General features: G+C 53.6%; 2 protein-coding genes across 2 annotated transcripts; both read right to left on the bottom strand.

Annotated features, from left to right (window-relative positions):
* Positions 1 to 1,021: 1,021 nt before the first annotated feature.
* HOXC11 (homeobox C11) lies at positions 1,022 to 3,162 on the bottom strand. Its single transcript, XM_007949492.2, has 2 exons — positions 2,490 to 3,162; positions 1,022 to 1,254 (listed from the first exon to the last, which is right to left on the bottom strand). Exons 1-2 carry the CDS (start codon positions 3,160 to 3,162, stop codon positions 1,022 to 1,024), a joined length of 906 nt encoding a protein of 301 aa, XP_007947683.1.
* Positions 3,163 to 19,896: 16,734 nt separating this feature from the next.
* Positions 19,897 to 21,449, bottom strand: HOXC12 (homeobox C12). The gene is made up of 2 exons (XM_007949493.1): positions 20,840 to 21,449; positions 19,897 to 20,135 (listed from the first exon to the last, which is right to left on the bottom strand). The coding sequence occupies exons 1-2, from the start codon at positions 21,447 to 21,449 to the stop codon at positions 19,897 to 19,899; spliced, it is 849 nt and encodes a 282-aa protein (XP_007947684.1).
* Positions 21,450 to 23,988: the final 2,539 nt, after the last annotated feature.

Raw genomic sequence — 23,988 nt, forward strand, 5'->3', positions numbered from 1 at the left:
ACAGAATGAAATATCTTTATTTGCCACCAAAAAAAAAAAAAATTCACATCAGTCCCTCTGGGATGGGAGCAGGATGGGCATTGCACACATACACACGCAGGCACACACGTGAAGAGAGATGGGTGATTCGAATTGCATTCCAGGCGCATCATCCGCCCCCTAACCCCTCTGGGTAGAAAGAAAAGCTTGTGAAATGTATTTACAAAAATTCAGGCCCTGGGGGGGGGCACCCAATCTCATCTCTCTACTGCTTCCTCCACCCCAATCTCTCTCTTTTTTTCTCTCTTAAAAAAAAAAAAAAAAGAAGACGAAGATACCAACTGCATAGACTATAACTATAAATCCATGGAGTGGGGCACGGCTTGGGAAAAGGTTAGGAAACCTCAATGCGTCAGTTAAGAAATTTCAAAGGAGGACTCCACACTTTTCTGGGGGGAATAACTAGGCTCAGGCGGGGCCTGGGCACAGACGGAGGTAGGACACGGACTTTGCACACCTAACACCAGGTCAAAGGTACAGAAATTTCACAGCAAGGCGGGATCACATTTAGCTGCCCCTAGCAGTGGGGCGAGAGGTGGGCGTGGGGCGGGGAGCCCTCGCAGACACCAAGTCTCAGTGGATCTTTTCACTTGAGCAAGGGAAGGTTTTGAATTCAAGGTTTGTTCGTCAGGCGCCCACTACTCTCTCCCTTTCCCTCACCCAATCAGAGCAGCAAGACATTGTCGCGAAGTGTATTTTCTTTTAAATAAAGAGTCTTGGCCTCAGCGTCCACGGTGTTCACCCGCCGTGGGTCAGACACTTCCCTTCACCCCCTTTCCAGCCTGGTCCCTGTCCCACCACGAGAGTCAGACCGAAGGTGAAGGAGGTTCCAGAAAGAAGTGCCGGCAACGCGAGTGGGGGCCAGCCCTGGCCACAGTCCAGTTTTCCACCCGCGGAAAGAAGGCGAATTAGAAAATAAAAAATAAAAATAAAATAAAATAATTTCCCCTCCCCCCCAAAAAAAGGGCCCCTGATCTGCGGGTTACAGCAGAGGATTTCCCGAGAAATACTGCAGCCGGTCTCTGCTCAGTTTTTTTTCTTTCATCCTTCTGTTCTGAAACCAAATTTTCACTTGTCGGTCAGTCAGGTTCAGCATCCGGGACAGCTGCAGCCGCTTCTCTTTGTTGATATACACGTTGAAGAAAAACTCTCGCTCCAGTTCCCGGATCTGGAATTTTGAATAAGGGCAGCGCTTCTTGCGGGTGCGGGGGGCGTCTGGAGGGGGGAGGGGGCAAGTGCGAGGAGAGGGGGAGAGAGACACGTGAGACCCGGGCGACCTCAGCCCGCTGAGCGCTCAGCGGCCCTTCTCCCAGCCCTCCCGCCAGGCCAAGCCGGCTCTCCTCGCGCGGGTCCACGGCGCCAGGGGAAGCTGCGATCACCCTGCTAGCTCTAGCTTATCCCAGTCCCGGGTTTCTGGGGACCCGCTCCCCCTCCTCAAGGCGAAACGGGGTCTGGGGGAGAAGGCAAGGCAGCCAGGACCACGTGCGTCCCCGTGGGCCCCCTGCCTGCGCGGCGGCGGCCCTCTGCCCCTTCCCGCTCTTCTCTCCTAGTGGCTCTTACCCACTGTTCCCTCCTCCAGAAATCTGGGGGGATCGCGGAGAATAGGCGCGAAGAAGGATGATGGGGCAAGAGCAGTGGGGAGGCAAGGAGGAAGCAAGGGAGCAGACGCCAAAGACACCCTAGAGCCACTCCCGGGGCTCTGGTTCCCCGGGCTGCGCACCGGGCCGCGCCTTCCACGCTGCCCGGCCGGGCCAGCGCTGAGCCCTTCTCCCAGCCCTGGACCTGGGAGAAACGCGGCGACTCCAGGCCGAAGGAGAATGCAGCCCTGAGTCGCTTGACCCTGTTGCCCTGCTGCCGCCGACCCTGGCTGCTCGCGTTTCTGTTCCAGAACCCTCGGACACATAGTTTGAACATTTTCAAAAACAGTTTTTCAAAGCAGCAGAGCGGCCCTGGCTCTCCTCTCCGGTCTCAGGTCCTGCTTCACTGCCTCTGTTCCCCACCTCTCCCCCTCTGTGGGTTGCCCGGTGTCTCTCCCTCGCCCTCCCCTTTCTCCCCCTCCACCCCTCCCCTCCCTCCCACCCCCGGCAGTCCGGCTCCCCATCCTTCTTTAAAGGCTCCTCTAAGTTCACGATCAAAGTTAATATCACCCGCGATGGTGGCGCTTTTAAAAATTTCACAGACCGAGAGAGATAACGGGGGAGGGGGTTCACCCGGCTTTTCCAAAGAGCCCTTTTCCCTCCCTCCCCACCTCTTCTCCATCGTAAAAAGTCGAGTCGTTGGGAGAGAGGGCTTTGTAGGTTATAATAAAATCCTTTGAATGCTTATAAAACTCCACATAAAATCGGACTGACCCAAAACATGAGGCCGTCCCCACTCCCCTCGCCTCCCCCCTACTCTCGCCCTCCCTCCCACCCTCGCTGCCCGCCTGCTCCCCGGCCGCTGCTACCTACTGGGGGCGGCTCCCTTAGCCGGCTCCTTGGCGGCCGAATGGGCTGAACCGGACGAGCTGGGATTCGTGTTCTCCTCCTCGGCCTCCGCACCCACCTCCGCCCGGGACGCCAGTCCCGAGGCTGGAGGCGCTTCGGGCTCCCCCTTGGTCTCGCCCTTGCCCGGGCAGGGGGGCTCGGCGGGCGCGTCGCCGCCGCAGTAGGCGTTGTCGAAGAAGCGGTCAAAGGCTTGAGGCAGGACGCTGTTCTTGTTGACTGAGGAGTAGAAGCCGGCGGGGGCTGCGTGCGGGGCGCTGGGGTGGTGGTGGCCGCCGTAGGATCCTTCGTTTTTCATGAGGATCTCGGTGACGGTGGAAGGAGGCAGGCACTCCCGGTGCATGAGCTCGTCGGCCGCCGCATAGCAGGAGGAGTAGCTGTTCCGGTGGTGCCACTTGCCAGAGGGCTCCAGGCCGTAGGAGACCTCCCGGACCGGGGGCACTTGGGCCGAGTAGGGATAGGAGATCTGACGAGAGGGGGCCTGGGGCAGGAAGGAGGAGACCGTGGAGAACTCGGGCACGTAGTAAGTGCAACTGGGCAGATAGAGGTTGGAGGCGCAGCTCCCCCGCTCGCCGAAATCAGCGCCCCTCTCCTTGCGCGACGGCGAGCAGAAGTTGCCCAGGTTGACCGAGTTGAACATCGTTCCCCTCTCCTGCCGGCTCCGGATGGAGATTTTGGACCCGGTCTAGCGAGGGGGGAAAATTTGGGAAGGCGAGATGACGCGTTATCCGTCTTAGTCTCTCTCCCCCGAGCACGTGATCCAAAGTAGATATTGTCATATATCAGTTCCGAGCACTTCGCAGACGTAGGAGGGGTTCTCTCTTAGGTAAGATCGGGGACGTTCAGGCGATTGGTTTGCAAACACCGCAGAAACATTATGAAAATCAATTGCAGATTTGTATTCGTTTTTCTCTCGTCACTCCCCTCCTCTCCATTCCACAGAGCGAGGAAAGGAGGAGAGAGAGAGTTGGGGTGGGGTGGGAGGTGGGGTGGGCGGGGGCGGCGGCTGGGAGGGGGTAATTGTATTTTTTCTTAGCTGCTGCTCTTCTTCTTTTTTTTTTTTCCCCAGGATTGGGGGAAGGAGATGGGCTCTCACATATGGGGGGGTGTCGTGCCTCCTCCCAGAGATCAGCCGAATCTGACTGGTGTGGAGGGAGGACTTCTTTCTCTCTGCCTGCTTCCACCAGAGGAGTGAATCCCGCCCCCCTCAAGTCTCAGGGACTCTTACCCCTCCAACCCGCAAATGGGTCAGTGCCTGTTTGCAAGAGTTGGAAGAAGTCGGTTCTTCTCTTGGCAGGGGCTGGGTGTCAAGATTCTCTTCCCCTTGGAGGAGACTCCCCGGGAAGAGTATCTGAAGTTTCCCCAAGGTGAGCCCGCCCAGCTGCAAGCCAGTATCCCAACTTTGCCTGGCTCGCTGTGCTGCTGCCGGCTAGGGACTCCGAATTAGTCATAAACCAGTGGTAAGCAGTGCGCCAGCCGCCCAGCCGGTGCCTGGTGAAGTCTGGGAAAAACCTTCTCTAATGTTGTGTTAAATATTTAGTATGAGAGAGTGGCCCTGGGTGAATATTTCATGCTTGCCTTTATTGTCAATCAATGTGCAGAAAGCTACATCCACTGTGCATTTTTAAATCCCAAACCCCAAAGAAAAAGATTTGCGAATGAGAGCCATGTATCTTTTCTGTCAGAGCCCTCTGGGTTGAGAGCTCAAGCTCGGTCAAAACCCCCAAAATAAAGCCCATTGACATTGAGTTGATTCCAACTCCTAGCGACTCTATAAGACAGAGTAGAACTGTCCCATAAGGTTTTCAAGGCTGTATCCTTATGGAAGCAGACTGCCACATCTTTCTCCCACAGAGTAGCTGGTGGGTTCAAACTGCCGACCATTTAGCTGGCAGCTGAGCACTTTAACCACTGCACCACGATGGTGCCGTAACCTTGGTCAGGAAACTGAAAAAGAACCCTGTGTCCAGGCCCAGGAAGGAGATGGTGGGGGCACTGGGACTCTCACCCTTGTATGATTTGTGGGCTGCGAGGTGGGCAGCGAGGCCAGGGCTGGGTCTCAGGATAGACTAGTAGGGCAATGGAAGAGATGTGCGGGCTCTAGGTACGCAGGGGAGGGTCCACTCCCTAGTGGAAGCCCCCCTGTCCTGGCTACCTGGAGCTGTAGCCAGGCTTCTGCAGTGACTCTTGCCTATTTATCAGCCCTGTCCTGCTCTCCTTCAAGTCTGGTAGCCTACTTGATGGCTGTAGCCTAAGGGGCTGACGGTTCCACCTTTCCTCTCCCCTTCCATACCTCTCGGGACCACAGGACACAGATGCACAAATGACAAATTACTTTATTGAAAGGTTCTAGACTGGGTCTAAGGGGCCAGAGCAACCAGCATGAGTGGAAAGCAACCTTGGATCCAAGAAGGTACCACCGGGGCATGATTTGTTTGGGAAGAGGGGGAGGAACTGAAGCTCCCAAGGACTCAGCCCACTGTGCTCTCCGGGAAATCTAGAAATCACCCCAACCCTCTCTACACCCCTAACTTGGTTAGCATTGGTTTCCACTTTTCAAAAAGTGATTTGAGTTTGATTTTCCTTACCAAAGCAGGAGAGTGTGCTGAGGCCCAAAAACCAGATGGGGAGGACACAAAAAATAGTATTTTGCCTCCAAACATAGCCCCCCAAAATCCACTTCTCCTTAACCTTTCTGCCTTCCAAACTTGCTCTGCCTTTAGAACAATAAGTAGGGTGGAGTTCTCCTGGGACATGGGTTCCGTGTTTGGAGTGGTTGCCTCAGAGCGGCTCTGGATTAACCAAGGATAGATCTCCAGCACCCCTCTGCCCACTCAGTGTCGGGTGCTGCTTCTCAAGCCCTTTAATCTCGGCCAGATCTGAACTGTGGGCGAAAAAGGAACTAGACTGTAATGCGGGACTTCTCAGTCAGGAAGGAGCCTAGAGAAGAAAAACTGTTGCTTTTCCTCTTTTGTTTAGCCCATTTTATAGGGAAAGGGGGGATTGCATTTTTTAATTATAATGGTGGGGAACCATGGATTGTGGGTTTTATGGGGTTCACACTGACCTCATTAAACTAGAGTTTATTGGAGGCAAAATGCTCCCCAAGCAGTGATAGGAATTGCAAAGGGAAGTGAGCGGTACCCCCATCTCCTGCTGAAGTTTGGGTTAGGGCCCACAGTCTCAGCTCCTGATTTCCCCATTTTCCCTCCAAGGCCCCGCTTCCTTCCCCCTCCTGGCTTCTAAGGCAATCGGGGCCCAAGCCCCCAAGGTGAATTCTGCCCCGCTGGGGCTGACGATGGGGGGGGGCTGTCTATGAGGAGACAGCTCTGGGCCTGAGCACTTGAATTTGACCACCAAAGTTTATTCCAGGGCCACCATAAAAGTGAGCCAGGCGGGCTGCGGGCGGCGGGCTGCAAGGAACTGCCAGCGGCGGCTCTATTTCTTTGAAACAGAAAAGAAAGGCAAGAAAGAATGTCAAAGGATTTGATGTCCAGGAAACTCGGGTCTCTCAACAGAGGCTTCTGGGAAGTAGTATTCCCCCTCCCCAAAAGTAAGGCACAAAGTTTAAGACTTTTTTCTTTTACTTTGTGTCTAACTTGTAATTTTTCAACAACTTAAAAAAAAATCTTAGCAGCCGGTGGTTGCTGCTAGGGTCAGGGAGAGAAGGCCCTGGCCCGCTGAGGTCAGTGAGGTGATGATTGGCAAAAATGCCCATGGTGTGGGGTGGCGGCCTCCCTGCTGGGCCTGAGTCTAGGCCACCCTGAAGCTATCAGCTGAGCTGCCCGCACCAGGTTGTACCCTCTCACAGATGCTTCTCGGCCAGGGCCACAATGCCTCTCCCAACATGAGACCCATTTGTGTTCCCAAATTCCCAAGCAACAGCCCAGGCAGACTCCATTCTTTAGAGTGGAGACTTTTTAAAATTTTCCACCTTGTGAGCACCTCAGGCCTTTCCACCCACCTGGAGTCTTGCCTTCACCTGAAATCCGCAATGGCAGGGTCATCCTGCCCACCCTATAGGCTCTTGGTTGCCTCAGTCACACTGCCTGTCTGCCTTGCATCTAGCAGTCAGCTGTGGTCTGGGCGGCTGCTGCATTAGTGTGGCCAGGGTCATCAACTCCAGAGCCCTTCCCTCTTGCAGCAGGGGTGGCTTCAGAAGGGGGCAGTGTCTCCCAAATCCAAGCTGGAGGGCTCCCAGTGCAGCCTCTTGCTCTCAGTGCTGGGGCCGCCTTGCTGCTTGCCTGCCTCTTTCCCCTGTTCTGGGTCCTAGGGAACAAACTGTGGTAGCGAAAGGATCTCATGCCATAGACCATGAGCTAGGAGGAAAACCCTGGGGGAAGAAAGGGGCCCGTTAGAGCATGGCCGGCTAGGGCTGTGAGTTCAGCCCTTTTTGGAGTCAATCAAAAAACAAGTGGAGACAGTCCCATGAAGGGACACCCTCAGCGGTGCCTCGGCTAGGGTGGCGAAGACAAGCCTTCATTAGAAATCTGCTTGTACCTTTTTGTGTATATTTTTCTCTCTTGGAACATTATCGATACAATTAATAATCCCTTTAGTGTGCTTTGAGATTTTCAGGCCAGCAGTTTATCCTGCACCCGGGACACCCCTCACCCCCAGCCAGAGAACTTAAAGGGGGCGGGAGCTGCCGGTTCACAGTTCCCCATCTCTCCTCAGCTCTGACCTCTGCTCCAAGCCCAAGGTCCCAAGTCAGGCATCTAATCAGGTGGACCCTGCTCCAAAGTTCTTAGGGCCTATGAACAGGGTGGGGGTGGGGCAGCTCTTCCACCCCTGTGGCCCCACCTAGCTTCCTCCTCAGAGGGATTATCCCAGGAGGCTAACTATGCAACCCCATTTCTCCCCATAAAAGACCCATTTTACGAGCTAGTTTCACTGCCCCCCTTGCCAAATGCTCTAAAATGAAGGAAATGCCTTAAAAACAGTCTGGAAATGAAGCCGCCACTACTAGGCCTCAGTTCCTAAACCCAGTCGCAGCAGCACAGAAAATACTTTTTCTGGGCCATCTTGCAACACTGGGCCACCCGGATCTCCAGCCTCCCTGTGGCCAGAGGGGCTGGGTTGGCCGGAGCCGCCATTCCCTGGCTTTAGCGCCTACTTAGGCTCTCGGATCCAGTCCGCACTGATCAAAGTGAGCTCGCGGCATTTTTATGAGATCAACTTCAGTGGCTCTTTACTTGTAATCAGACGCCTGGGTCGAAAATGCAAAAGTGGACAGCCCATCAATCCAAAAAGGAAAAGGAGAGAGAGAGAGAGAGGGAGGGAGAGAGAGACAGACGGAGGGAGAGAGAGGAGGGAGGTGTGTGGTGAAAAAATTCAGGTGACACACAGCTAGAAGATTCCGGTCACCAACAAAAAAGACCCTTTGCCTCCTGCAAGAAAGGTTTGTGAGCCTGGCCCAGCCTCTAAGCTCTGCCATCAGCCTGACATTTCACACTGATTTTCGGAGCCGGGAAGCCAGGGTGGGTAGCTGGGATCCCTGACTCTTGGCTGTGTTCTGAAGCTTCATCTGAAAGCTTTCACACCACGGACCCACTGCTTGGCATGAGTGGGGCAAATGTGGTGGCCTGCGCTGGCCCCAGTGGGGAAGCCATCTCCCCCATTTTGTTGTGTTCCTCTCTGTGGTCTCAGCGGTGCTCTACAGCCAGAAGTTGAGTTACAGGAAGATTTGCCAGAGATTTATCGCCTAGCCCCAAACTTGGAGAGCCTCGTTGCCATAAACAGCCATCTATTGTCTAGACTTTTATCTCCGGGTATGGATCGTACATTAGTGAAGCTCAGGAGACATGGGCCAGGCTCTGTGAGGTGTTCTGTGCAGTGGGGCTCCTGCCCCTTGCCCCCCCCCAGCAGTTTCTGGGGGTAGGTTTAGGAGAAGGCACTGATTTGTGTGTGATCTTGGCGGTGGGCAGGTACACCTGAGTGTCCAAGGATGGGTGGGCTGAGGTGGGGAAGGTCTCTGTGTGTCTGGGAACATTCTGGTGCGTGTACTTGTGTGTTGGGTAGAAATTTGTCATGGTGTGCTTTGTTTCTGGGGCATTTTAAGTGTTCCTGTCTGGGCTTTTGCAGGTTTTATTAACCTGCATCCGCTTGGCCTGTTTATGTCCCTTCGAAGTAGATCATCTGGTGTTTTTCAATATTGAGGCCCATTGTGTGTGTTTGGCTTCTCTGAGAACATGGATTTGGATGTTATCTTCCCAATCTTGCCCCCTCAGATTCCCCCACCCACCCTGAATATCACACCCCAGCCTCTGCCTCACTCCCTGCAAATCCCTAAATCTCCCTTGAGGCTGCCAGTTTTCTGTCAAAGGCATGAAGCACATTTTTGGAGGGCAAAATCTGGCTGTCTGTCTTTCCTAGAGGGTGAGACAGCTCCCCTTCCCAGGGTGGATGAGGCACCCCCAGTTCATTTTGACCTGTAAAAACATTCTCCATGGAACTCTAGATACTGTCAAAGAGAGCCCTTCTCTTCCTCCTGGGGGCCTCCTGGCAGCAAATGTCCCCACCTGGGCCACCCTCTCAGCCTCTCAAGCCCAAGCAGTTGGATTTAAGTGGCACTTTGCCCAGATTACATGTCTGCTGGGGAGGTGCTTATCACCTTACATCCTGAGGTCAGAAGCTGTTTGGAAAGCCAGGATCCTTTAACACCAAGAGAAATAATCAAATCCTCCCCCTTTGCCTTTCCTTATCAGAACACCGGTGGGAGGGTGCCAGGCATTGAGGCCTGGGAGCTCCACTGACCACCCCTTTAGCTCCTGGCTGCTGCACACTTCAGGTGGCATGGGCAGTCTCAGGTCCCTAGTAGCCCCTTAATGCCCTCACTCAGGTAGGAAAGTGGGAGGGGGCTGAACCCAGAGGGCAGTTTTTCAGTTGTGGAGAGTAGAGGCGACAACAATCAGGGACATGTGGGTCATCAGATTTAACCAAAAACCTCTAAACATCCCTCGCTTCCCTTACCATTAGAATTCCAATTACAAAAGCCATGATTAGGCCTGAAAAACAGCTCCGCGCGCGCAGAGGAGGCGAAAACTAGCTGCGAGGTTCCGGGGACAGGAGGTGAGTCCTCCTCAGACACCCCCACACCCACTTCTCTCCGTGTCGGTCTCTTTCTCACCCCAGGGCTACCCAAGAGAAGGGAAGGATCCCAGTTTCGGCTCCTTCCAACTGGCGCCGGCCCGCTGCCTGCCGGCGACTGCCGCCAGCCGCCGCTCGGAAGCTCACTTTCTGTCTCGCCGACCGGCTGCGTCACCGCCTTACCCTCGGTCTCTCCCGGCGTCGCTCCACCTCTGCGTCCATCCCCCCCCTCCCCCGGCCCCTTTCTGACCAACAATTATCTCATATGCCGATTTCTCCGCACCCCAGGCCTCTGCGGGCCGGCTCAGCGCCCGCGGAGCGCGGCCCGAGCGCGGGGTCCTCGCGCGGGCGCGCTGTGCTGCCAACCCCACCGACTGCAACCTCCTTCTTTGCTAGTTGCAGATCGAACCCGCTTCTCTCTCGCTTCCCTGCTTCTTTCCGTTTCGTTCTGCCTCCGGATCTGAGAAATAAATAAATCCCGGACTTGGACCGCCCCAGCCCTCCCGGCCCAGCTGCCTCTCGTATCCTCCTCCTTACCGAGCGTACCGGCCTTGTTTTCGGATGGAAAGGTAACATTCAGACATGTAAGCTGTACATGAACTTTTCTTTAGGACGTTTAATTTTCTCTCGAATTCTTACGTCCTGCTGCGCCTGGCGGTGGGATGGAACCGATTTAGAAGTCTGCAGTGGGAGAGATGAGGGAGACCTAGCCCAGAGTTACCGCCAGTGAGGAGAGATAGGGAAGACCGAGAGATACAGAGAGAGGGGGGGGGAAGAAAGAAAGAAAGAAGAAGAAGCATAGGGAGGGGGGAGGAAGAGAGCGGAGCCAGCTGGCGGGGAGCGGAGCTAGACGGAGAGAAAAGGAGCGAAAAGTTTCCTGGAGTCTTCATTAGCTGACTTCTCTCCTCGGCCGCCTCCCCCAACCCGCCGAGCTCACCCCCAATAAAGGAAGGAGGGGGGTCTTTATTTTTTTTAGAGCTCCAAAGAGACCGGTGTTTACAAGACCAGAAATGCCATGGCCACGTCCTGGCAGAGAGAAAGGCTGAAATGGAGGACCGACGGTTTCCTTATAAGGTAGGATGCTAACTTGACCTTCACTTTGTCATGGCGCCACCCGCCCACCCAGACTGCAGCAGGCAGCCGAGCTGTGCGGAAAGCAACCAGGGGGCCTCGCTTCTGCATCCCTCCCTCCACCTCTTTCTCTTCCACAATCTTCCTTCTTCTTTCCATTTCTTTTTGTCCTTAGTTTTCTTCCATTTTGGACTCTTTATTTTTATCCTTTCATCCGCTGCTGTTCTTCCTGCCTCTTTCACTCATTTTTTTTACACTGCCCTAGCGGTTTCATGGTTTCCCTCCAATCTGTCTCCTCTGGCTCTCTGTCACTGCCTCTATCTCAGTCTCTCTCTCTCTCTCTCTCTGTTTCACTGTCACAGCCTTCTGGTCTCTTGAATCCCAAAAATGAGCAATGTATTTTCAAGCTTCTTCCCCAACTGATCATCACAGCCCTAGCCTGGCTTCTGCCTCCACCCAGGTGTCCCTGGGGAGGAGGCTCCAGGAAAGAAAGCCAATTTGGGGTCAAAGGGGCCTTCACTCTGGACCCCATGCCCATTTGGAGATGACAGTGAACTTGGTTTTCATACGACCCTATTTTCCCCTCACTGGTATTACCTATCAAGTCCCTGTGAGCCTGGTGGTCTTGGACTGAGGATGAACCCATCTATGTAGAGGGATAGAGAGAGAGCAGACTCCACTGTTTCAGAGAGTAAGGGGGGGCATTCAAGTTGAAACTTGTTATTTGTCTTTCTTTCTCTAAGCTTTCAGCCCTAAAATCCTAGAGATTATCCTTAAGACAGACAAGAAGAAAATTTACAGAATTAGAGGTTTCTAGAGATCCACACATAAAAATAGGAAAGAGAAAAATTACCAGGGACTCTCTATCTTGCACTCCATGGCCTCTTGCTGCCTCTCAGGCTCCAACAGAGCCTCCGACATTAACTCTAATCATATCTTGTGTGGCTATAAAATAATATTATTGACACCCCTATAATTATCTATTATCTGCTTACAATAGTAGAGGAGGCAGGTCTATGCAGACAAACAAAGTAAAGCCAAGCAATTATACTGGAAAATGAAACTGGAGCACTGTAAGGCCTTCAAAATCTCTTGTCCTGTCTTGAGTATGTCTCAGAATCTGTTAGTTTCTGCCTAGGATCATTTTATGGGGGAGTAGGGTGATACTGGGAGACCCTGGCACCTCCTTGTCCTCTACACCCTATACACACCCAACCTTCCTTCTCTGTACAGGCACAAGAAAGAGTCAGATAATAAAAGGGAAAATACTTTCTCTCTCTCCCCCTACAATTATCCGGATAATTGCATGAATTCTTCCTTGAATACTGCTGTGTAGTCAGGGTAGGGATTTCAGCAGGAAGTGCAGGGGACAGGATTCCAAATGGGGGTAGCAGAGAGAACCTGCCTTCTTACATTCCCAGACTTTATAGTTGTGTCTAGTGTTACATTGTTTCTGCGGGCATCTTTGTTCCCCTTCAGTCATATTTCTCCCTTCCCCCTCCCATTCTTCTCCTCTCCTCCTCCTTTTTTCGGTCCCTTTAAAGGAGACTCAGATCATCTTCTGCTCTTAATAGATGACTATAAAAGTAAAATTAATTCCCCCCTGCCCTTTAATATCAATATCTCTCCATTAAGTATGCACATTGGTGAGAATAAACAAAATTAAGTGCTGCAACCCAAACCAGCAATTACACCCAAGGTTTTTTTAAATTTTATTTTCATTGGGTCTGACTTATCTGGGGTGTTCACTCTGCCACAAGATAACTAGGGAGTGTTTGTATTTTTTTTGTTTTGTTTTGTTTTTTAACAAGCTCATTGGGGCCAGAGCCAGTACCGACCTGGTAGAAAAAGCAACCACGAAGCCGGCTGAGAGCGAGCCAAAGGAGGGACAAGGAGCACGCCAGACAGAGATGAAAGGGAACCACGCAGAGAAATGCAGGGAGAGGAGCCAGGCGGCCGTGCGATCAAACTGGGCACTGGGCAAGGCAGGAGTTCCTGGACAGACAGAGGTTTATGCACTTCGAATTTTTAAAAAATCTCAATTTGGGGCTCATGGAAGAAAAAAAAATGAAAATTCAGAGAAGGGAGAGAGAGGGAATTACTGGGTTCTGGGTTATAATACGAACGCTCCAAAAGGGGGAGAACACTGGATAAGCAGGAGCGGGTGCTAGGGCAGTTGCCCCAAGACTGCCGGGCTGGGCCCTCGGGAGCACCCCAATTAGCTGCCGGGACTTCTTCCCGCTCCTTATCATCTCCATCTTTATGATGAGGGTTGTTAACAAGACCAGCAAACGGGCTGTGCGCATCTATCCCAGCCGTGTTCGCTGAGCCGAGCTCGCGCTGTCAAGCAGCCGCCGGCGGGGGGACTGGTGAGGCGCTAATTAATTGATTCCTTTGGATAGTAAAATATGGCCGCGTCTACACAGAACTCATCCACTCATAAACAATATCTTTGCTGGTTGTGACTGCACTGTCTTTCAAGGAATTTTTCCATAGACATGCATCAAGAAGTCCTGAGTTTTAGCTGCTAAGGAAAGACTCAAGTGATACTAATTTTTAGCAGGTCAAAAGAGAGTTAGCTCAGTGCCCCAAAAAGCTTTAGTTTATTAGTGGCCCTCAAAAAGCATTGGGAGTAGGTCTTCTAGAGGAAAGCTTTAATTATGGGATCTCCTTTTACTGCTGCTTGTGTAGACCTGGTGGGTTAAACATGGGCACAGGAGCTGAGTAGGCCAGGAGCTTTGGCTGCTCTGGCTGACTATAGGGAAGTAGGGGTTTCTCCTAGGTTTAAGAGACATAAAACCCAAGGTTCAGTCTTTGCTTCATGCTGCTCCCTTGACTCAGAATTAAAATAATGAAATTTGGAACAGACCTTAGCTGGTGGGGCCTCCAAGAGCCCTAAGCACCCAGCGCAAGATCAGGATTCAATCTGCCTCTTACAACACTTCAGGCTGCTGCGAGAGGCACCCCATTCCTAATCTGCGGTGTAGAATAGATTATCTTCATATTAGGTTTAGAAGAATATGCCCATACAGGCATAAGGCAGCCCCACATTTCTTCACACACCTCACCCCTCTAAATATAGCCCCCAACTTCAGATAGGAGATACAAGGGGGAAATGGAGAAAGGAGACCCCACTTATATAAATAATGCATGTAGACACAGAAGAGGGCTTTAAAAGATGGAAATAATGAAAAGGGCTTTAAAAGATATACAGAAAGACAGGAAAGAGGCACAAATGATGGAGATTGTCATTGTCAGTGCCTAAACTTCTTCCTTGCTACTGTTTTTTATCATCACCAGGGAAATGTGTGTTATCAATACAATAATATACTAACCCAGAGAATGAATTCATGTGTTTGGTACAAGCACGCCACGTATGTGGATGTAGTTTACAAAATATATTTTTCATACATTGGGTAGATACATATTTCGTGTACAAATAATAATATGTATTTTCCATGCAATATTTTATGTGGAGATATATCTGGATGCATTTTTCATGCATGGTTTTCCGATTGGAGTGTATGAGCACATGCAGTTAAATACATGTTTTTAGCTAAGTAGCAAATACAGTTCCTGTGTATGATAAATCCAAGTATACTGTTTGTATAAATAGGTAAATGAATGTTTGCATATGGTAGATATATATGCTGTATGTAATCTTTTCCCCAGTAGATTGCTTTCCCATGCGATATTTAAAAGCGCCTCTCTCTCTCTCTCTCTGTGTGTATATATATATATATATATATATATATATTTAGAGAAATGTATTTTTCACATGCAGAATTTACATGTAATATAGTTATCTGTGCCTTTTGAAGTGTTTTTCAATAGACTGGCCATGGCGGCATCACCTACTCCGTGTGCATTTTATGGAACATCTTTTCCCGCTTCCTTTGTGGGTTACACGCCTTTCATAGGGAGCTTTCTGAGCTAGGACTGCCTGTGGGTGCCACCGCACAGAGCTGTCCTTGAAGGAAGTTTTCCACTTCACTTCAGGGAAACTGACAAAGTGAAGGCTAGTCTCTGAGTCCCCAGGAAGCCGGAAGCCGTCTCAGGCTCAGAGAAGAAATCACCCACCGGCAACATGCTGAATCAGACTGGCTACACACAGAGTTCCCCTGTGTTTGGTCTCCTGGAAGCCCAGTTCTGCTGCTGTGCCAGGCTCCATCGGGCGTCGCAGGCCTTATGAACCTTCGGGGCTGAGCAGCGGCGGTGAGAAGCAGGCGGCGGGCCTCTGCAAGGGGGACGCGGCGTGCGGGACAGAGGGAAGTGACTTCGGACAAAAGCCTGGTCCCACAGCCCCGGCGGTGCCTCTGACGCCGGCTGCTCTTCGAGGGCTCCCACAAAATCATGGGGCTGGAGGCCAGGGTTGCGCAGCGAAGAGCTGCTGGGCGGGTCTGAGTCGCCCGGTGGCCGCCTCCGCTGCTCCGGCCAGCAGGGGTCATCCAGTCTTTCGTTGGGCCTGGAGGCCGCAGGCGGCGAGCAGAGCGGCCAGCGCAGTTGGGCCAGGAGCCACGCGCTTATGCCAGGGCTCCGGCTCCGGCTTTCATCCTCCCGGGGCTGGAGCCAGGACTGGCAGGGCATCGGGCCCTGGCCCTCGAGCCCTATGCAGCGGGCCAGAGCTCAGATTGCTCCAGAAGTGGGGTGGGGGTGGACCTAGCGCCCACGTCATCCATCAGCCGCCGACGCGCCTTTGTCTCGGAGGCCTCCCCTGGAGCAGCCGCCCGAGCGCAGCGCGGCCCCACAGCCGTGGGGGGAGCGCAAGCAACCGGGGCAGCAGGCGGGGGCTTCAGGCTGCTCTGCGGAAAACCGGCAACACGGTACTGACCAAGGCAGACATACAAGGGCGGCCGCTGTGGCCTAAGGCTCGGCTCACCCGGCCTGCAGACCATCTCCGCGCTGCATTACTGTGGGATTTCCACGTGTCCGTAGCGCGGAGAGGGCTGGGGCCTCCGGGGTGCGTTTTCCGCTTGGGAGGGGTCTAAAAGGCGCTCCTGTTTTCCTGGACACGGCGGGTTGGGTGGGTGGGGGCTCTGGCCTGACCGGAGCCTAAGGTCCCTAGGGTTTGCTTTGTTAGCGGATCGGGCCGGGCGTCTCTGCTCCGCTCCAGGTCTGAGCCATTGATCTGGCCGGGTTTCCGGCTTCATTAGCATCCTCAGAACCCGGGCTGCCGGGCGGGTCTCCTGCCCGCTCAATAGTGGCTTTAAATAACCTAGCTGGTCTATGCTGGTCAGAGCTGAGAAGAACAACTGTGTGGATAATCAGGGCCAAGTAAACAACTCATTTGTATGATACAAGTTTACTCACGACAGCAGAGTTATTTTGTACCTAAATCATCCAGATAATTCTCCCCGTTTCTTTGCTTTTCAGGACCTAGTTAGTGACACACAGGGTGCTTTGTGTTAAAGTCAGTGGATTAAATTGTAGTTTGGGGGCTTAAATAAAGCAAAAAGTTACAAAATAGATGTAATCCTCTCCCAGATCCAGCCTTGCTCTGAATATGAGGGTGACAGCTCCAACCATGACCTCTTCTTTAGCCATGAGACCCAAAGACTTATTTTCAGCTAGAGGGAGGAGGCTGTAGTGTCTTTCCTTCTCCAACAGCTCCCTCAGTTACTGAATCTAAGGGCCTGGTAGACAACTCAACAAGGTACCTTGCATCAAGTTGGGAGTATCTCCTGGAATAAATAAAGGGCCAACTAACTACTCATGGGCCCCTAAAATTCTCCCTTTTTTAGCCAGGAATGCTACCACCACTGATTCTTCCTGCTTCTTTTGCTGACCCACCTCAAGAAACACATAGCCTCTGACCTGGATTCACTGGGGCTCTGACTCCCCTCTCCCAGTCACCAGGACCCTCCCCCAGCTCAAGACTGCCAGAAGGTGTCCCACACCCAGCATCCAGTCTTGCCTGCACTCTGTGAAGCCATTTGTAGGAGTACTCTCAAGGCTTCCCATCTCCTTCCTGCCCACTCCCTACTTCCCCAGCTGCACAGAACAGTTTGGGATTAGGGGTGAAGGGAGAATGGGCTTTGGTTTAAATTTACTAGGTTCCCTAGTTGCAGGGCTAAGGAATGGGAGGGAGAGAGAAAAAGAAAGGTTTCAGGGCAGGGGGTGTGGCTCAGAGGCTGGGGTCTGGGAAGGGCCCTGGTGTTCTTGAGCAGATCTGGAGAGTGGAGGAGGAATTTGGAGGAGAAACAGTGACGGAAGCCAGGTAGCAAAAAGGGTGAACTCAGGAAACAGAGGATAGAGGCAGAGGGAGGGCTTCCAGTTGGGAAAGAAGAGGCAGGTGGAGGTGTGGGGGGCTCAAGAGTGCATTGAGGACTTGGCAACTGGCCTGGACTTGGGCATCTCACTAGCATGGTCTGGCAGGGGTAGCTGGCTTTGAAAGATAGAGCCTATCTCATTAGCTCCAAGGGATCTCTAGCCCCCTACCCAGTTGTCTTGCAGTGCACAAAATAGCCCCTCAGAGCAAAGCTACAGGATTAGAACCATGGGTTAGGGCTGAGGACCTGCTAACTCCCCCTACCCCAGCCTCCAAAGTGGGTTCTCACTGCCCCCCAGTCCCAGTTTAACCTGCCCACATTGCTACTGGGCTTCACTGCATAAACTTCCTTTTCTGGCTCTGAAGCTAGTCTTCTCCCCTCTCTCTACAGTATTTTATTCCTCAGAACTTCCCCTCCTGCCCCCAATCCACTGCCCCCCAATTTTCTCTCTGCGAGTAATTGCTTGGGAAAGGAGGATGGCGGCTCATCAACAGACCTTGGTTGCTCATATATTTTTGTTGCCTCTGCAACCGCTCTTCCTTTATTATTACACATTTATTATTTTTATTATTCACCTGGACTGGAGAAAATAAAGTGGGGGAACAGCCAGGAGGCTGGGGCTATCATTTTCTGGGCAGTGGAAACCATGTGTGGGAAACCAATTAAATTTTTTTTCTAAAAAATCACGTCGTCATACATTTATATTTTAATTATTATTATTAATATTAATACCATGAAGCAACTCTGTACAAGGACTATATAAAGGGAAAACGTGCTAAAGACAGACATTTGAATAGGAGGGCACACTACAGAGCTGGGGAGGGTGACTAGCCACAGGGACCACACTAGGTACTAGCGACAGACACATAGAACAGGACACACTTTGACAGAGAAGCTCACAAAAGTCAAGTTTAAAGCAACAGGAAGAGAATATTGCATATCTTTGTCCCCCCACCCCTTTTGGGGTGTTCTGGTCTCTCATCTCTATTAGGCTGTGGGAGTCATGCTGGGGTGGTGGAGCTCGAATCCAACACCCCAGAGTCCAGAAGGTCGCAAAGGGGAGCTACATGAAGGGGTACAATGGATGACCAGGCCAAGCAGATTGCCTCATACCCAGGACCAGCCCCCAGGGGACAGTGTGGGCGGCTGGAGTGGTGGTGATTAGGGAGAACTTGTTCATGGGTGGAGCAAATGTGAGTGGGAAAGTATGTCAGGTGCCAGATGGGTGTGAGGGTATGTGATTGTATCTCCACTCTGCAGGGTTATATTGGCTATGAAGCTGCCTGCCTGCAAGTACAGGACAGAGAGTAGGGTATGCCTAGGGGTGTGCTGGGCTCAGGTGTGGGGATGTTCTTGCCTGTGCTTCTGCATGATCCTACAGGGTCTTGAAGCTCTGTGCTCAGAGGATAGTGGGTTACCAAGATCCTCCCCAGGCAAGAAGTCCTCTAAGCCAGCAGTCCAGTTTCATACTGTGCAGACTGGGCTTCACTCCCATCAGCCCTCACCCCTGTGGCTCTGCTACTGGGGGGCAGCCTACTTCTTCACTGCTGGCCTCTCTGAAGCCAGCCCAGGGCTGGAGCTGGAGTTTAAAGGGCTTATGGATAAAAGGTCTTCACACTCCAAGAAGCCACTTTCTGGCTTCCAGCCCTTTCTGGTACTGTCCTTGTACTCCAGCGGGCTCGCTGGCCAGGAGGTGGAGGCAGCCTGGCCTGAGACAAAGGGCGACGTTGGGGGGCGGGTGAAGTAGGGGTGGGGAAAAGAGAGAAAGAAGGTGGGTGGGGGGCTGCAGCGGCCCCCTCCTTCATTGTCACCAGCCTGGGAAACCGGGGCTGAACGGGGCCTCAGCGACCAGTAGCCCCTTTAAGGGCGAATTCTCCTCCCGCATCGTAAATTACGTTGGTCCAGCCTCCGGCCGTGACCATGAACGCCAGCGGAGAAGGGAGAGTAAGCGGCCGCCACGGCTGCCAGGAATTCTCCCGGCCAACCAATCCCGCGCTCCACTGCCCCTTCCACAGCCTCTTGGGCTTACCGGAGGGCCAGGTGGGGGTCCCTGGGGCGGCTAGTGCACTGGAGGCTGTGTCCGCTCTGCTCTCAATTTTCCCCGTTGGCCGCTTCCGGTGCGCAGCCGCCCAGGCGGCGGGAAGAGCGGATGGCAGCACACCTGTGAGCGGATGTTCGTCCCGGGTGGGCAAGGGGTTCTGAGGCCTGGGACCAGGAGACGGTCCGGGCATTCTGCCCCAGAGGGAACGTAAGGCTGGAGGTCCGCTTGTCGGAAGCCTGATCTGCCAAACGCCCTGGCCCGCTGGGTGTCCAGGCCTGGAGGACCCAAACAGAGCCAAGTGGGGCCTTGCTGACCATCCTCTGTTCTCTTAAACCGAACTTCCTCTTTGGTTCTCCATTTTCCCCTGTCCTCTCCGAGCTACTCTACACCCCTTCCGCTCTCTCTACTTATTCTTCGTTCCCTTTCTTGAGCCCTAACCTCTCCTACACCCACCAACCACCAGTTTAAGGAGCCCTTGGTTCCGGTGCCCCACCCTGGCTGGCTCCTGCAGGCAGAGCCTTGAGACCAGGGAAGGGACGTGTAGGAAGGGGTCGCTTGGGCCGTGGCTGCTCAGATCCTCAGCTGGAGGTGTAGCGCCCCAGTGCCACCTCACATAAACCAGCCCCTCTTCAGCCACCCTGCCTACCCTGCCCCTGCCACTTTCTGCAGCTGTGGGCCTCCTCTCTTCCTGGCTGACTTTCTTCCTTTCTCTCTGGGACCTGGCAGGGTCTGCAGGGGGTGTGTGTGAGAGGGAACCACGAACAAAACAGACAAGACGACGTCCAAGAAGGGCCCGCCAGAGATGCCTGGCGTTCTAAGCGGGGTCGGTGTCCCAGGCGGTGCCCCCTCTTGCTTTCTGCCGGGGCTAAGCTCAGTCTGGGGCTGGTGCCGGGCTCCCCGCCCCCTAAAAGAAGGAGAGGGCTTGCTCCCTCAACAGAAGTCTTTTCTTTTTCATTCTCCGGTTCTGAAACCAGATCTTGACCTGCTGGTCACTAAGATTCAAGCGGTCCGAGAGTTCCCTCCGGCGCTGGCGTGTGATGAACTCATTCACCAGAAACTCGCCCTCCAGCTCCGCCAGCTGCAACTTCGAATAGGGCTTGCGCTTCTTCCGTGAACGGCTGTGAATCGGGTACCAGGGCGCGCCTGGGTGGAGACGAACCACACAGTTGGCCAGAGGGCCAAGGGGTGACCAGCTCTGTGCCCTCAGCCTTTTCCCAACCCTTTCCACCGTGGCTGCAAGTGGGACGCTAGGCCCATCCTCTCCCTTCTCCTCTCTGCCAGGCACCCCGTAGCCTCTTCTGTCCAGAGCCCCATCCTCATAGCTTACCCCATCTTCATCACTCTTTTTCCCCTCTCACCCCTTCCCAGTGCTTCCTCAACTCTACCCTCCTGGAACAGTGTTCCTAGACCTTCTATGTCGCTAGCTCAAAACCTCTACCCTCTTTCCTTCTCCCTCATTTCCTGGTTCCTGAGCAGTTAGAACACAAATGGGCAAGTGGCAAAGGGTGACCCGTGTCCACTGGCATTTCAACTGGGAGAACAGGGGCCAGGGTGTCCCGCTGTTCCTCACCCTCGGGCCTGAGGAAAGCGGCATCAGGATTCCCCTTCTCTCAAATGTGTTACCCCTCCAGCCGCCGGCAGGGAAAAAGGGGAATCTCTCTGTCTCTTTTATGGGGATATTTACATGTTTATAGGGCTCCCCCCCCACACCCACACTTCTTTTTTAAAGAAGCGCTTCCTTGCCACACATTCTGTCACCCCAGGTGGTCCTAGTTTAGTCCCACCCTGCCTGCCTTGGTAAGATGTCCCGTCCTGAGTGTGCCTCACGAGTGGGCTGGGATCCTTACCGCTGGCTGAGAGCCCGCCGCCGGGATTCAACGGCGACACCAAACTGCTGGGGTCGCCGGCACCGGCGCCCTTGTTGCCCTCGTTGAGCAAGGAAGAACTGGAGTCAGATTCCAGCGACTGGCAAGAGGGAGGGTCGTGCGGGGGTCCCGCGCCGCCGTCGCCACCGCCGCCACCCGCCGCGTAGTCGTACTTGAAGCCGAGCGCAGGCGGCCCCGACGGTTCGAGCGGGAGCAATGCAGCCCCTGGCCCAGCCCCCGGGCCCGGGTCTCGCCCACGGTCCTCGCGCTTCAGGCCCCCGCCGCCGCCCTCTGCGCAAGGCTCCCGGTAGTAACCCTTGCTGTCCTCCACTCGCGCCAGCTCGCACGTGCGGCCAAAGGGCGGGTTGAGTGACACTGGGCTGCCGAGATAGGGCTGCGGGTAGCCATTGCACGGCTCCGCAGACGGCCAGGGCAGCGAGCACACGTTGTCGCGGCGCGGGTAGGACAGCGAAGGCAGCCCAGGCAGCTGCGCCCCGGATGCACGGAAGTTGGGGAAGTAGAAGGTGTCTCCCGTATGGATGTTCACCAGCGGCCCCACAAACCCAGGATTCAGGAGATTATGCTCGCCCATTTCCGCGGGGCCCGACCGGCTGCTTCTACTTTATTGCTATCTGACATTAAACATAGTTAAACCTGCACCGGCCACCCATTGGCCGCCCAGCTCACGTGGGCGCCGCCGCCAGGGGGAGGAGTGGGGACATCGGATCCCCCCCCACTCCCCAACCCAGCCAACTCCAACTTCCACCTTCCCCAATCCTGGGTGGGGAAGAGAACTGAGGGAGGGGGGCAGTTTATTCGCTGGATCCTGGTTTTCAGAAAATCATATAAAACCTAAGGCAGAGAGCGAGGCGATCGGTCAACACGGGGCAAGAGGAAGAGAGGAAACAAGCCACACCAAAAACACCGGCCATACATACCCCTGCACCCTACACCCCCCCAGATGTATTATCTTGTCGCCAACAGCTGGCCAAGCACAGCCCGTCCCTCTTTAATTAGCTCCTTTATTAACTAAAACCGTTGGAATTTACAATATCTCCCCAATAAATTACTATTAGATATTGTGTCATATAAAGTTTACTGGCTGTTTAAGGAGACGGATGAGCCCTTTGGCTCGGGGTTTATTTACAGTAGAGGCGAAGTGGGGTAAGGACAGGTTTCCCTGCGGCTGCCTTTCCCAGATCTGCTGCTGCTGCACTCGTCTGCACCAGCTCTTTCTCCTCCAGAATTTGGGGGAGACCCTTGGGGTCCTCTCCTTCTGGAAGGGCTCAGGGATATTTGATAATGGTGGGTCTTTTCCTAAAGACCAGTCACCACAGCCTGACACTCAACCTCACTGTTAGAGAAGGGATGTGGAAGGCAGGCAGGAGAATCAGAAAAAGGAAGTGACCAGCTCAGGCGGATCTGCGTCCTTGTTCTTGGAAATCTCGGGGACTCATTAACTCATCTGCTTCGACTTCTGGCTGACTGAGGGGCTGCTGATGGTCCCCGGAGTCTTTGCACCAAGAGGCTCTGGGCCTCCGGGCAGGGCTTGGGCGGCCTGAGAGGCGCCTGATTCCCACTGCGGAGAAGATCCACATCCCAGAACCGGCCCAGTCTGCCCCTGGGACCACAAGACAACAGCTACCTCCTGAGGTGGGCTGGGAATGAGGGAAAGAACCCGGGAGAATTGTCTTGTTGGGGGTTTAACACTGTATTTACAATGCAAACCTCAGCAGCTCCTTCGCGAGCAGGCTGAGAACTCTACGCCTGGCTGTTGGCGACTTTAATCTACATTTGCGAAACCATAATCTGGTCTTAACTACTTCCACAGAACACAGCCAAGCGGATTAAAATGAAAAAAAAACAAACAAAAAAAACTAGAACAAATAACCTCCAAAACTAGGCGTTTTGGGGTCCAGCAGGCAAAATCTTCGGGTTTCTATGTGATTATGTCGGGCTTCTACACACACGGCTGTAATTAATGCAAGGTTAGAGAAATAGTTCAGCGAATAGCTAAATACGAGGGAACACCGGAAGAAGAGTTAGATGAAATTGGAGAGACCGAGAGTGTCCGAGAGATTCTGAGAGAAAGAAACCCAAGTATGTGAAAGTTAAATGTCTGAGAATAAGACGAAGCTTCAAAACAGACCGAAGCAGACAAGATTCCCATCTCCCTCTTTTTCTCTCTCCCCTCGCCTCTCTCCGCGGCAGGACGCGAAGCAGAGAAACGCAGATTCTTCGAATTCCACCGCTCCCGGGGCGATTTCATATCCCAAACTATAGCTTTCTACTCCAACAGAACTGTGTGCCCGCGGGCGCCGCCCGGCCCCCTTGCAGCAGCTCACAGCTCTCGGCACCGCGCCCGCCCCTTGCCCAGTTTGGCTGGTTCTTCCTCCACGCCCTGGCCCGCCAGACTGCCGGCCCGGCCCTTCCCGCCCCCAGGAGCACGCCCCGCGCCCGGCCCTAATGACCGAACCGAGGCCAAGCGGTGGGATGCCAGCCCCGCCAAGACACCTTCAGCCACCACGAGAGCCTTAGGGCGCCGAGCAGTGCGCAGGATACTCAGCCTGGATTGGCCTTTCGGTGCCTAATTGATCAAGGGGCAGCGCGGCTGCAGAGAGAAGCATCCCTCCGCGGCAAGTCTCATCACACCATCTCTACCATCTTCTTTATTCCCCCTTTTTAAGATGCTCTAACGAAATCCGCTGAAAACTGACTTTTAAAAAAATGCATTTGAGGGTTATTTTGCTCATAAAGATGAACAAGGTGTGACGTTTGGTATTGTTGCTATTTTCAATCTGAACACTGCGGCTGTCAGCGAGGTCTCCGCCCCGGCTCTCCAGGCCTCCGCGCTCAGCCGCTATTGTTGAGGCGGCGGATGCCGGGCACCGCCAAGTAATCGCTAGCCTTTGGGGGGAGGGGAGGAGGTTTCTCCCCATTCATTTTCCTCTCCTAGGTGACTCCAATATCCTAGAAGGGGGTCCCTAGAAAGAGGGTCTCAGTTTCTTCTCATCCTTACCCAACTCGCAGATCTCAGGCCCAGAGCTCTGCTCGCTGACCTCCAGGGCCAGGCCGCTGAGCGCGCAGACCTGCGGCCACAGGGCGGCAGATGTAACACGGGGAAAATGGGG

Source organism: Orycteropus afer, unplaced genomic scaffold (assembly GCF_000298275.1).
Source record: "Orycteropus afer afer isolate SDZICR_OR568_19922 unplaced genomic scaffold, OryAfe1.0 scaffold00247, whole genome shotgun sequence".
Lineage (NCBI taxonomy): Eukaryota > Metazoa > Chordata > Mammalia > Tubulidentata > Orycteropodidae > Orycteropus > Orycteropus afer.